Here is a 12,544-nt window from a genome sequence, read left to right on the forward strand (position 1 = left end):
GCATTGCTGGCGATATATCTTTTATTTTATATTTTTACTTCAAATATGAACCCTATTACAATACTTACATTGTCTTTTTAACATATTGTATTTTATTCTAGGCATTAGGTTACAGTCATTGAGCAAACAGACATGGTAAACAATGTAGGCTAGGCCTATTGATTTGGTGCTTTAGATGGTTTGATCACCAGACACTTTCACATGCATCTCTGGGTGTGACATAACCTTTGTGAAACATGTCCAGTGATATATCCCTTGTTGTGGTGGAAATTAAATGTAATATGCAGTCTCTCACCTCACACTGAAACCACGTCCAACCTTCCAAACTCTTGCAAATCACTAAAGCTCAGACTATAGTGACTACAGAACTAAACACCAAAACATTTAAAATAAAAAAATGAAATACAAGTAGCACACAAACCTCACATTTAAGAACAGAACCTATGTTAACCCTGTGCCACTTGGTCAACTGGTTTTAGCTAAATGTAATTACTCAAACATATTTTAATAATCTAATCATGAATGCTTACTATTATACTTATTTAGTAGGTTTAGCAGATCGGATATACTTTATCTCATTTGTACTACCTCTTACTTAAGTGTTGCAGAGTTGCCAAATGTGTTCCACTAGAGGGAAGTATTACTACTCTGATATGATGCTTGCTTTTTATATTCTAACCATAATTGGAAAGAAATAGTTATTTCTTACCATCTAGTCTGGGTCTAACTAATGTAGGCCTAAAATAATTGTTTGACAAGGAGTTGTCGCTGAATATCAATATTAACATCACATAGTTCCAGATTGTACACTGTGAATTATATATAGCGCATTGAACAGTCTCTAACCCACCAGTTCATAAAAGCAGGAACAATTAGAGAGACAGAATACTTCAATCAAACTGAGGAAGACGATGCACATGATGAAGGCTGCTCATCAGTGAAAATAATAGTTTGAACGCTAGTGGCACCACAAGCCTCGATTGCCCCGGCAAGGACATTTTCGCATCTCCAGAGAATAGGGGCCTCCCCATTCAAACACAAATGAGCAGCAGCATAGGGTGATACCATGCCATTGTCTGAGGAGCTGACCACAGACGCTACCTCTGTTGTTGTGCAAATACATCCAATCAGTCTAACTATTTACATCAGGAACATCATCATTTCAATTTTAGATTGTGTAAAGGTTATATGCTGTTCAATTATGGCTTTTGTTTTATGCACTAGCTCCATAGTGCACCTTGAAAATAAAACAGTTTGTAACCTTTTCCTATTTTTATGCATTTTCCCCAATTGCAGTTTAGATTATGTAAAAGTTAAAGGCTATTGTTTTTCACTAACTTCATAGGACATCTCTCTCTCAAATTGTAAGTCTGAAGTAGACATCAAGGCACTCTAAACAGTTTTTCTTTCAACATATAATAGCTGGTTGGAAGCTGGCTTGGGGTATCATTTACACTGCAATTTATATAGGCAATTTGAAGCGATACAAGGAGGGGAATTTGCGTAAATGATGTGAATGGGGGGTAGAAATTCGCTAAATCACAACAAACTCAAGTTCTACAGACATAAATAAGAAACTAATTATAAAATTAAAATAAACTTTATTTCCTAAATTACTTTCCAACCCAAACAAGAACAAAAGATCATCCGTTTATTCACGACGATCAACGGGTGACTACGTGCTGCGCCAATGCACTAATCTACCCTACATATGAATTACGTTGAAAGGAGTACTTTGGAAGTTCTACAGATCAAATAATCGGCGCAGCGTTTTGCTACAACCTAACCCTCCTGAACAAGCCCAATGTCAGGGGCGTAACGGTGGTGTTGCTGTAGTCTGTCGTCACTATAACTTTGTTATAAATACGGCCTGGGCGCCATTTCCCTACCTCCAAGCTTTGCTGATACAGGTTTTCCGTCGAGCTAGCTACGCAGTAGTTTCTGTCAAGAAATGGACGCCGCAAATCAACTTTGCAAACTTTTTGTTGGTGGATTGAACGTAGATACCGACGATGACGGGCTCCGCAAGCATTTTGAGCAGTACGGTCAACTGACCGACTGCGTTGTGGTTGTGAATAAGCAGCTACAGAGGTCCCGCTGTTTCGGCTTTGTTACCTACTCGAGCGGGGAGGAGGCTGATGCAGCAATGGCGGCTAGGCCACATGTCGTTGATGGCACCAACGTGGAGTTGAAACGAGCGGTCGCTCGCGAAGATGCCGGTAAACCCGAGGCACTCGCCAAGGTCAAGAAAATATTCATTGGTGGACTGAAAGACGACATCGAAGATGAACATCTGAATGATTATTTTTCCCAGTTCGGCGAGATCGAGAAGGCCGAAGTTATCGCGGAGAAGGAAACCGGAAAGAAAAGGGGATTCGGCTTTGTTCACTTCACCGATAACGACTCCGCCGACAAGGCAGTGGTTGTAAAGTTCCACACCATCAATGGGCACAAGGTGGAAGTGAAGAAAGCCCTCACCAAGCAGGAGATGCAAGCTGGTGGTGGTGGCAGGGGAGGAAGAGGGGGGAGAGGCATGAGAGGAGGACAAAATGGCTTCGGTGGCGGCAGAGGTGGTTACGACAGCTATGGGGGCGGTTTCGGTGGGGGCTACGGGGGCAATAGCGGCGGATATGGCGGTGGCTACGGAAGTGGAGGCTATGGCGGTGGTTATGGAGGCGCAAGCTACGGAGGTGGCTACGGCGACCAGATGGGAGGTTATGGTGGCGGCAATGGCTACAGTGACTTTGGCAGTGGGTACAGCCAGCAGACCTCCGGGTATGGGCCCATGAAAGGCGGCAACAACTATGCCGGTAGGAGCCCTGCTCCATACGCCCCCAGAGGCGGTGCCGGTGGCTACAACAGAGGGGCTTATGGCGGTTACTAGACCCGTGGCTACGACAGACTATTTGCAAAGAAATCTCTTACACCCTCAACGGTCGGATCGGACGACATCAAACAGAACTAAAAAAAAATCAGTCATCGGGCATCTGCCATAAAGCATCTGGCAAAATGCCGACACTGTGAAACCTAATCATTAAGAAGACCTCAAAACCAAACAGGTAGGAAGATGACTTCCGACCCAGAACCTGATTAGCACGACCAGCTGTTGCTGTAGGAAAAGTTCGATTTCTCATTTATGTTCCAAGTTGAGGGCGTGTAGCTGTCGTTAGTTGGCCTGCTTTTTTTTATTTTATTATAGTTTTGCGTACATTCGTTTAAGTTTAGTCAAGGATTGTTTTGTTTGATACTATACTTTATCTTATCTACATTATAAACAATTAGTTCCGAATTTCCCTGGGATCTAATCTTTTTTTCAATGTATTGGGAATGGGAAGCATGTGCTATGGAGTTGTATTTATTCGCTATGACTCTGATGTAAATTTGTATTCTATCCACTACTAGCCTATAGGTTGTAGGTGACGCATAGGTGGTGGGGCGGATCCAGTTTAAACGTTTCATTCTTCTTGACAATGTTTTGTAAATCAACGAAGTACGTCACAGTAATTTCCCAACACATAGCGTCCAGTTATCAGCTTAATGTTCCTTTCATTTACTTCAGCAATATCTCATGTATATTGTATAATCTGTCTGAAGATCAAACTACAATTGTTAAGCATTGGTATGGATATGTATGTTCATTTTAAATAAAAAGTTAAACAAACTTAGCTAGTTATTTTACTCATTTTACCAGGATGCCTTAAATGGATAGTTCGGGGATTTTTACATAGCTTGATCTACTTCCTCAGGGTCAAATAATGTATACCACTTGTAATCGTCAGCGTCCAGTATGAAGGAAGTTGGTAGTATCGAGCGCCAATACTTAACTATTGCGCCAACGCTAGTTAGCAACTTCCATCAAACTGCACGCAGGTGCATAAAAATGGTATCTACGAGTTCATCTGACTGGGGAAGTAAAGGGCCGCGTTGCCAAAATCCCGAACTATCCGTGTAAGTCTACTTCTGATTGGTTATATTATGTGACTTATTTTAATATATTTAATACTAGCTTCATGGCATTTCTTTCATTGCTCTTCCCAGCTAAGGGGTGAAGAATCGATTGCAGTTAAGTTTGCCCATGGCCAATGCATGGAGGCTTTGTTGGTTGGCAATAACATATTGTTCCATAAAGTTAACAGACTTTTAACTTGTGGACCTGAGGGCTCTCATATTTATCTTTGATTCCTACATTTAGGTGTTCATACTGTTATCCAAGTACGTCAACATAGCAGTAGCAGTTTGACTTTATACAGGGACCCTGTTCTATACCTGGGGTCGATTGTCATAGGACTCTGAAATATCTCTTTAGGATCACATCAGCAAACTAGGTATGTAAATCAAACTGTCTTCACTATGTGTTGGTCAAGTATTAAAGATATGGATTTGAAATGGTACTCAACCGTACTGATTAGGATTCATTTATTGATCGTCTTTGCATTTATCAATAGTTGCTCTTTAGCCTTATGCATCTTTAGTTTTAAGAGGGGATTTTACTGCACTTACTTGGTCCTAAATAATCTAAAATAATGGGCTGAGGAGACTAAGTGCACTTCCTACATTAATGCAAATATATGGAATGGCACATGGTGTTACCTCCTGACTTGGCTTGACGTATTTATCGGCACTGTCTCATTCTTTACCCTTTTCCTCTCTCCTCCAGGTAGCCATGGTGACCTGACTGCCAGGACACCAATCTGGCAAAGCCGTGGTTTCCTTCAAGACCTTGGGGGGGACTGCAGCAAAGGCTGTCCCACTGCCACGGGTGATTTGGAACCCCTGGACATTCTGCCTAATGTGCACATAAAAATCTATTGTATTTACCAGGTTGCAATGATGGCCAGTGGGCTTATTCTAGTCAAGCTAGGTGGTTGATGTAATTGACTTGTTCTGTTCTTATCTGTTGTAGGAAAGTTGGGCATGAATGTTAGATCATCGCATACTATGGAAAGATGGACACCAATGATTACCTTGGCATGCTTATTTGTTTCAATTTAAATAAAACTATTTTTTTAAAGATTGACTTTGTTTTATTGGAACAGCTACAATGGGTTTGAAGGAACATTGTTGCATGGTAGTTTTGCCCTAGAATTGCACTTACACTTCCAATGTTTTTAAATAAAATTTATGCTATGTTTGGACATGCATCCCAATTCTATTTGTCCACTATTTGGTATTTTGAGCAATCTCAGCTTTTTTTAGTTTAATAGTCGCATGTACGGTGTTGCAGGTGTAATTGCAGGGTACAGTGAATCTTAAACTCTGCGCTCCAACAATGCAGGTCAAATTGAAATGGTGATAGTCCTGTGTAACTCAGTTGGTAGCGCATGGTGTTAGCAATGCCAGGGTTTGTTTCCCACGGTGGACCAGTATGTGGGGGGAAAAATTATGCACTCTAAGTCGCTCTGGAGAAGAGCTTCTGCTGAATGACAAATGTAAATAAATTATCAGAATTGGGTTGCCTGTCTTAACAGTCATTGATGCACATTTACGCCTAAACTAGTTCAAATTAAAGTTTTTCAAATCTCAACCACAATGTTGAAATGGGTCCATGTTGCATGGCATCTGCAGTTGTATGCCTCAAGCCTGACAATGGGAAATATGGACACCATACAGTGCCCTTTTTGTGACTGACTTCTCGAGCTGGCTCCATTACAGGTGGTGTATGTAATATGGGTTCTTGGCATTGGACCACTTTTGAGGTGTATTCGACAGGGTAGAATTTTCAGAAAATGACATCGGGAATACCTTTTCTGATTTCTACATATGATTAAAACCTAACCCCAAACCATTATCCTACATGTCCTATTATCTCTTGCCCTCATCACATCCCAGGGCATGTTACGCATGTGGACGTTGGTGATAGACGTCAAACCTGTCATGAATAGACGGCTAACTTTTTCTTATTCTACCTGTATAATTTTTAGGCAAAATTGATTTCTATATGCAAATTCAACAACATTGTGACCTGCTGAGCAGTGCCAGGATTATCTGTATGTCATGTAATGGTCTATCCCCTTAATCTTTCTTTACACTCACACTAATCCTGTGTGGCTCAGTTGGTAGAGCATGGCGTTTCCAACGCCAGGGTTGTGGGTTTAGTTCCTACAGGGGACCAGTATGAAAAATGTATGCAATCGATCTGGATAAGAGTGTCTGCTGAATTAATTTATTAAAGATGGCTATTTTTTCACACTTGAAAGTGCAATGCCAGTCTTTTAATGGTTAGGGGAAATAAAGGTGTAACAGATGTAGTTCGGAAAGAAAGGTCGTCCACAATCTGAGGAGCATCAACCAAAAATCATTGGCATCAATCGTGCTTTAAATGCACACAGCAGTGTCATGATGTGCTAGAACTGACATGAGTGGACACGAATGACTAGAGTACTGATGTGAAAAAGACCTGGATTAGTGAAAGAAAATTCTAAGTAGATAATGGATATTCAGATCATTGCATATAAAGAGGAGATTGTATGAAACGAGAAGGATAAATGTACGAATTATGAGAATGGCTATTTGAATAAAATGAGGTGGGATTTGAGTGGAACAACCAATCAGAACTGTTGACGTATTTTCCAAACCTACGTCAGACGTCATTGCGTCGCCGGTAGCTTCTTTTAAAGCGGTGCGATTTTGTCAGGTTAAATTTTATTTGCTGTAAAACAACTCTGCTAGTAATCATGACGAACCAACTTTGTAAGCTGTTTGTCGGTGGATTGAACGTCGAGACTACAGACGATGGCCTTCGTCAACATTTCGAGCAGTATGGCCAGTTAACCGACTGCGTAGTGGTCCAGAACCAGCAGCTACAAAGATCCCGCTGTTTCGGCTTTGTAACCTACTCAAGTGCGGAGGAGGCCGACGCAGCCATGGCCGCCAGGCCACATGTCGTCGATGGGACCAACGTGGAATTAAAAAGGGCCGTTGCTCGTGAAGATGCCGGTAGACCAGAGGCACTCGCCAAAGTAAAGAAAATATTTATCGGTGGGCTGAAAGACGACATCGAAGACGAACATCTGAATGACTATTTCTCTCAGTTCGGCGCAATTGAGAAGGCCGAAGTCATCAGCGACAAAGAGACTTTCAAAAAAAGGGGGTTCGGCTTTGTCTACTTCGAAGATAATGACTCTGCCGACAAAGCGGTGGTGCTGAAGTTCCACACCATCAATGGGCACAAAGTGGAGGTGAAGAAGGCCCTCACCAAACAAGAGATGCAGTCAGCCGGTGGTCGTGGTGGCCGGGGAGGTAGAGGAATGAGGGGGTCTCAAAATGGCTACGACGGCGGAAGAGGTGGCGGCTACGGCAGCTATGGCGGTGGCTATGGAGGAAACGATAGCGGCTACGGTGGAGGATACGGCAACGGAGGTGGTTACGGTAACCAAGGGGGATACGGAGGAGGTTATGGTGATCAAATGGGGGGCAGTTATGGTGGGAACGGTTACAATGACTTTGGCGGAGATTATGGTCAGCAGTCTTCTGGTTATGGTGCAATGAAGGGGGGTAATTATTCAGGCAGGAGCGCTGCACCGTACTCCCGTGGAGGCGCCGGTGGCTATGGCAGGGGTGGATATGGTGGTTATTAGACACCGTTGACCTCTTAACCCCAAAATTTGAAATGTTCAGAATTTCTGATTCAATGAACTGAATTTACACACACGGGCCAGAGTGCCGTATTTCTTTGTTGCTCCAATTTAAAAGGACTCGCGCCCCTCACCCACCCTGATTTAACCCCTATCCTACTCCCTCCATCTGGACTACACCATTGTCCCTAGGCGGCGTTACTAAAGACATGGACTTTTACCAGTTCAACTTTCTGACTTGTCAATGTAGTTTCGTGATTATTTTAAACATTTTTTTGTATTAAATTGTAGTTAACGTCCCTGCTTCAAGACTTTCCTATGATACTGTATGTCAGGGGTGTCAAACTCATTCCATGGAGGGCCTAGTGTCTGCAGGTTTTTCCCTCCATTCAATTACGCCCTAGGCTTCAAAGTGTGGTGAGTTCTTCACTAATTAGTGACCATAATTCATCAAGTACAAGGGAGGAGTGAAAACACCAGACACTTGGCCCTCTGTGGAATGAGGTTGACACCTGTGCTGTATGTCCTTAGTACGAGCAAGGTTAATAACAAGTCAAATTGCTTTGCAACATGAAACTCAGGGGTATTAATGGAGTTGAAAGCAGTCTTAGTGAATGCTTGAGTGGTTTAAGATCATAATATTTTAAAGTATTTTGAGGAATTTAAAGAACTATTATGGTTATTGTTTTTAATGGTTACCTCCTAAAACTTTCCTCTGTCCAATATGTGCTGTTTAATACCTTGTAAATCAATGCAGTTTTGTGGAATGTTACTAAAATCCTGAATTAGTTGACTCGAGCATCACTCCTTTGCCTGTATTAAAGTTTTTTTAATGTCAGTTTAACCATGTGGTATTTTGTTTTATAAGGGAAGAGAGCCAGGTCAAGGGTTCAGATTATTCAGGATCACTGTTCTATCATGAGGCAGTTGCACACCCTACAGACTGAAACACTATCACTGGTTACTTTCCTGTTCAGGAATAGACTAAACTGGCACCCTGTGGAAAAACTGGCCTACAGGCATACTTTTTTTAAAGACCCTCCAGAATTTCCTGTTCTGTCTACAACCAGTCTTCCTTGAGGGAGGAGTGACCAACAACGTGATTGGAGGTATGCAAGGCAAGACTGTTACACTACCAACGGGCGTCTTTTCTAAAACTAGGTCTCTGAATCAATGAGGGATTTTTGGTTTATAATGAACATTTGTACAGGGACTAGGGTTTTGCAGGTAACATATCCCATGGCAATTGACAAATTTGTCTGACACTCAATTTGTTTGGATAGCAGTGAGGATTGTGATTTTTCTCAAGTACATCTGATATACTTAAGCAATAAAGCACGATGGGGTGTGGTATATGGCCAATATACCAAGGCTAAGGGCTGTTCTTAAGCGTGACGCAACGCGGACCACAGCCCGTAGCCATGGTATATTGGCCATATACCACAAACCCCCAGGTGCCTTATTGCTATTATAAACTGGTTACCAACTTCATTAGAGCAGTACAAATACATGTTTCCATACCCGTGGTATACCACTGCTGTCAGCCAATCAGCTCGGGGCTCGAACCACCCAGTTTATAAAACCTATCAACACCCGGTTTTCTTGCTGCATACATTGCCAAACGTAAACGAGTCCGTATATCATTCTAGGTTGTCCTGTTCAAATTGAAAGAAAGTGGCTGACTTAATTTAGATTATTACAATGTGCCCGATCATTAGGTCCTTATGATTATGGAAAGCTGCAAAATACATGTTAGCGTTTACCTTTTTGCTGGCATGTATAGGCCCAATTAAACTACAATTTACAATAGCTCGCCTCTAGGAGGCTCGTAGACATGTAATCATTACGTCGACGCCAACCATTTGTCTACATCCGCCATTTTAGACACCGAGAGAAGGACCGTCAAAAGTCCATGTGTTAACATAGCCAGATAAATTGCATCAAAGCGAGATGGAAAATCAACTCTGCAAGCTCTTTATTGGTGGACTAAATGTTCACACCACTGACGATGGTCTTCGTAAACACTTTGAACAGTATGGCCAGCTGACCGATTGCGTAGTTGTTCAGAACCAGCAACTACAGCGGTCTCGCTGTTTTGGTTTTGTAACCTATGCTACTGCTGACGAAGCAGAAGCTGCAATGTCCGCGCGGCCTCATGCCCTGGATGGAAACAACGTTGAACTGAAAAGAGCAGTGGCACGTGAAGATGCGGGAAAACCAGAGGCTCTGGCCAAGGTTAAGAAAATATTTATCGGGGGTCTGAAAGAAGACATCGAGGATGAACATCTGAACGACTACTTCTCTCAGTTCGGTACTATCGAGAAGGCCGAGGTTATTAGCGATAATCAAACTGGTAAGAAGAGGGGGTTTGGTTTTGTTTATTTCGAAGATTATGATTCTGCCGACAAAGCGGTGGTTCTGAAGTTCCACAATATTAATGGCCATAAAGTAGAGGTGAAAAAAGCCCTCACCAAGCAAGAAATGCAGGCTGCTGGAACCCGTGGCGGGAGGGGAGGAAGGTTTCAAAATGGATACGGTGGTGGGAGAGGTGGTGGCTATGGCGGAGGTTATGGGGGCAGTGACGGCGGATACGGCGTGGGGTACAGTGGTGGCTACGGGGGAAGCTATGGCGACCAAATGGGTGGCTACGGTGGGAACGCCTACAGCGACTTTGGAGGTGGCTATAGCGAGCAGTCATCTAGTTATGGCCCCATGAAAGGTAATTACTCGGGCAGAAGCAGCGCTCCTTACACCCGAGGTGGTGGTGGTGGTTACGGCAGGGGGGGGTACGATGGCGCATATTAGAGCCCATCAAATCTTACTCAAAGCAGCCCCGTTCCCTTAACAAAAATGATTACATCTTCATAACATAGTTCCCACCAAGCATTCTATAATGGCACGAGAGTGACTGAACACTGAGCCCAAGTGGTTCAGACAGGAAAGTTACTACAGTATTCACTATTCAAGGCTGACCCAAATAGGCAACGTTAGGGCCATCTAGCAACTAACTACAGATTCTCTTGGAGGCAGATGTCTACACCTCCATAGCAACTACAGATATCTGAAGCAGATGTCTCCACCTTCATAGCAACTACATTTCTCTAGGAGACAGCTGTCTTCACCTCCATAGCAACTACAGATCTCTCTCTAGAAGGCAGATGTCTTCACCCCCATAGCAACTACTGAGCTCTAGGAGGCAGATGTCTTCACTCCAAAGGTCTCAAATAACTTAGCTCTAAATGGCCATTATACATCCACCACAACTAATAGGACTACTCCTTTGGATTATTTTATTTTGAGCAGTGGACCACTGTTTGTATTTTGCCAAGATGCTGTTGAAATTAAGTTAATAATACCTCTCTGCTTGTTATCGCAGATCTGTTATTTTTGCTTTAATGTGTTGTAACTAAGTTACATTTTGTTTTAAATATTTGCATTTAAGTTGGAGTGTTATTAATATGGGATGCCATGTTTGACTTAGCCATGTAGTCAATTGCAGTGAACTTGATGGCATCCTTTTCTGCATCTAATTAGTTTAAAGGTAACTTAAGTTATTTTGCCCATACATTTCTTACTTGCCCCAGCACTATACCAAAGTATATGACAAATCTGCCCAATGCCATTTGGTCTCAAAGGGAAATCTCCACACAGTATTTAGACTATAAGGACTAGGTCACGTTTTTTAATATTCTAGGTTCACTGCTGTTACCCAAATATAGGCTATTTGTTGTAGTGTTTGACTTGTGATTCCCATTTAGTATGAATATTAAATACTTGTAACATTACTATGATCACTGTTATAGTTGTTACCATGAACATATTCTCAATTCTCAACTACTTCAAATTCTGTAAACAGATGTTACTTAAGCTTTCCAGTTTGTCTATTTTACAGTAGAACCACAAATGACTTCAGTAAGGATTTATCTTTACGCTTCTGTCTTGTGTATTTTTGGTGAACAGAGTTAAACGTATTATTGTTTTTCAGTAAACTGTGTGTAATATATCCATCTAATAAACCCTTCTATATAGAAATTAATTAGACCTTAAGTACTTTGAATTAAATCAGGTAAAACTTAGGGTATGAAACAACAGTAAGTAACCTGCTGTGGTATGGAAAACGTTATCAGGGTTTGTGCGTTAAGCGCCTTGAAATTAATTCCTAGATTTCTATGAATGTATTCTTAATACTAATTGGATTTGCTAGCCACTCATGTTTTGATATTCAAGTAGCTCTTAGGCAAAACATTTCTATTCAATCAGATTTGGTAGAGTAATGAATAGACTATTTTTCTATGTCTTTGACCATATATGTATTATGTCCAGAATGTCTTTATTCTTCCAATGCTAGAGCTCTGTTCCAACACTCTACGGGCCCGATTCCGACTTAGGAAATGACACCTATGCACTTCTCGGTAGCTGGTATTCAGACTTACCGTATGAAGGTGTGAAACAGGCTTTGCAGGCGTGGTTCCCTTGCGCGCACTGAATACATTTAATTCAAGCACATTTATTTACATTTTAGTCATTTAGCAGACGCTCTTATCCAGAGCGACTTACAGTTAGTGAGTGCATACATTATTTTTTTTATTTTTCATACTTGCCCCCCGTGGGAATCGAATCCACAACCCTGGCGTTGCAAACGCCATGCTCTACCAACTGAGCTACATCCCTGCCGGCCATTCCCTCCCCTACCCTGGACGACGCTGGGCCAATTGTGCGCCGCCCCATGGGTCTCCCGGTCGCGGCCGGCTATGACAGAGCCTGGATTCGAACCAGGATCTCTAGTGGCACAGCTAGCACTGCGATGCAGTGCCTTAGACCACTGCGCCACTCGGGAGACTGTAATAATAGAGAGAATTGTGTACAATAGTAGGTTATACCCTTATCTATTGCCTGCACTAACCATGGAACTGTGTGATGACACAGCCATGTGTTCCGCCGTGTGTCGGGAATTAAACTGTTATGACTTG

General features: G+C 42.3%; 2 protein-coding genes across 5 annotated transcripts; both read left to right on the forward strand.

Moving 5' to 3' along the window:
- Positions 1-1,876: 1,876 nt before the first annotated feature.
- LOC311104653 (heterogeneous nuclear ribonucleoprotein A0-like) lies at positions 1,877-8,412 on the forward strand. Of its 4 annotated transcripts, none has more exons than XM_084146519.1 (3): positions 1,878-3,059; positions 4,193-4,325; positions 4,658-5,014. In XM_084146519.1, the coding sequence occupies exon 1, from the start codon at positions 1,952-1,954 to the stop codon at positions 2,882-2,884; it is 933 nt and encodes a 310-aa protein (XP_084002645.1). In that variant the 5' UTR covers positions 1,878-1,951; the 3' UTR covers positions 2,885-3,059; positions 4,193-4,325; positions 4,658-5,014. The 4 variants fall into 4 exon arrangements, with proteins under 4 accessions (XP_084002647.1, XP_084002645.1, XP_084002646.1 ...); XM_084146520.1 differs by lacking the exon at positions 4,193-4,325 and having other exon boundaries at positions 4,658-4,759; positions 4,904-5,014; XM_084146521.1 differs by lacking the exons at positions 4,193-4,325; positions 4,658-5,014 and adding an exon at positions 7,507-8,412 and having other exon boundaries at positions 1,877-2,810.
- Positions 8,413-9,055: 643 nt separating this feature from the next.
- LOC311104654 (heterogeneous nuclear ribonucleoprotein A0-like) lies at positions 9,056-11,610 on the forward strand. Its single transcript, XM_084146522.1, has one exon. The coding sequence runs from the start codon at positions 9,525-9,527 to the stop codon at positions 10,377-10,379; it is 855 nt and encodes a 284-aa protein (XP_084002648.1). The 5' UTR covers positions 9,056-9,524; the 3' UTR covers positions 10,380-11,610.
- The last annotated feature ends 934 nt before the right edge of the window (positions 11,611-12,544 follow it).

This window comes from Coregonus lavaretus (genome assembly GCF_964263955.1).
Source record: "Coregonus lavaretus genome assembly, chromosome: 29".
Classification (NCBI taxonomy): domain Eukaryota; kingdom Metazoa; phylum Chordata; class Actinopteri; order Salmoniformes; family Salmonidae; genus Coregonus; species Coregonus lavaretus.

What these genes read in the sequence shown, in the direction of transcription:
- LOC311104653 (XM_084146519.1), top strand. Translation starts at nt 1,952, where the DNA reads ATGGACGCCGCAAATCAACTTTGCAAACTTTTTGTTGGTGGATTGAAC.
- LOC311104654 (XM_084146522.1), top strand. Translation starts at nt 9,525, where the DNA reads ATGGAAAATCAACTCTGCAAGCTCTTTATTGGTGGACTAAATGTTCAC.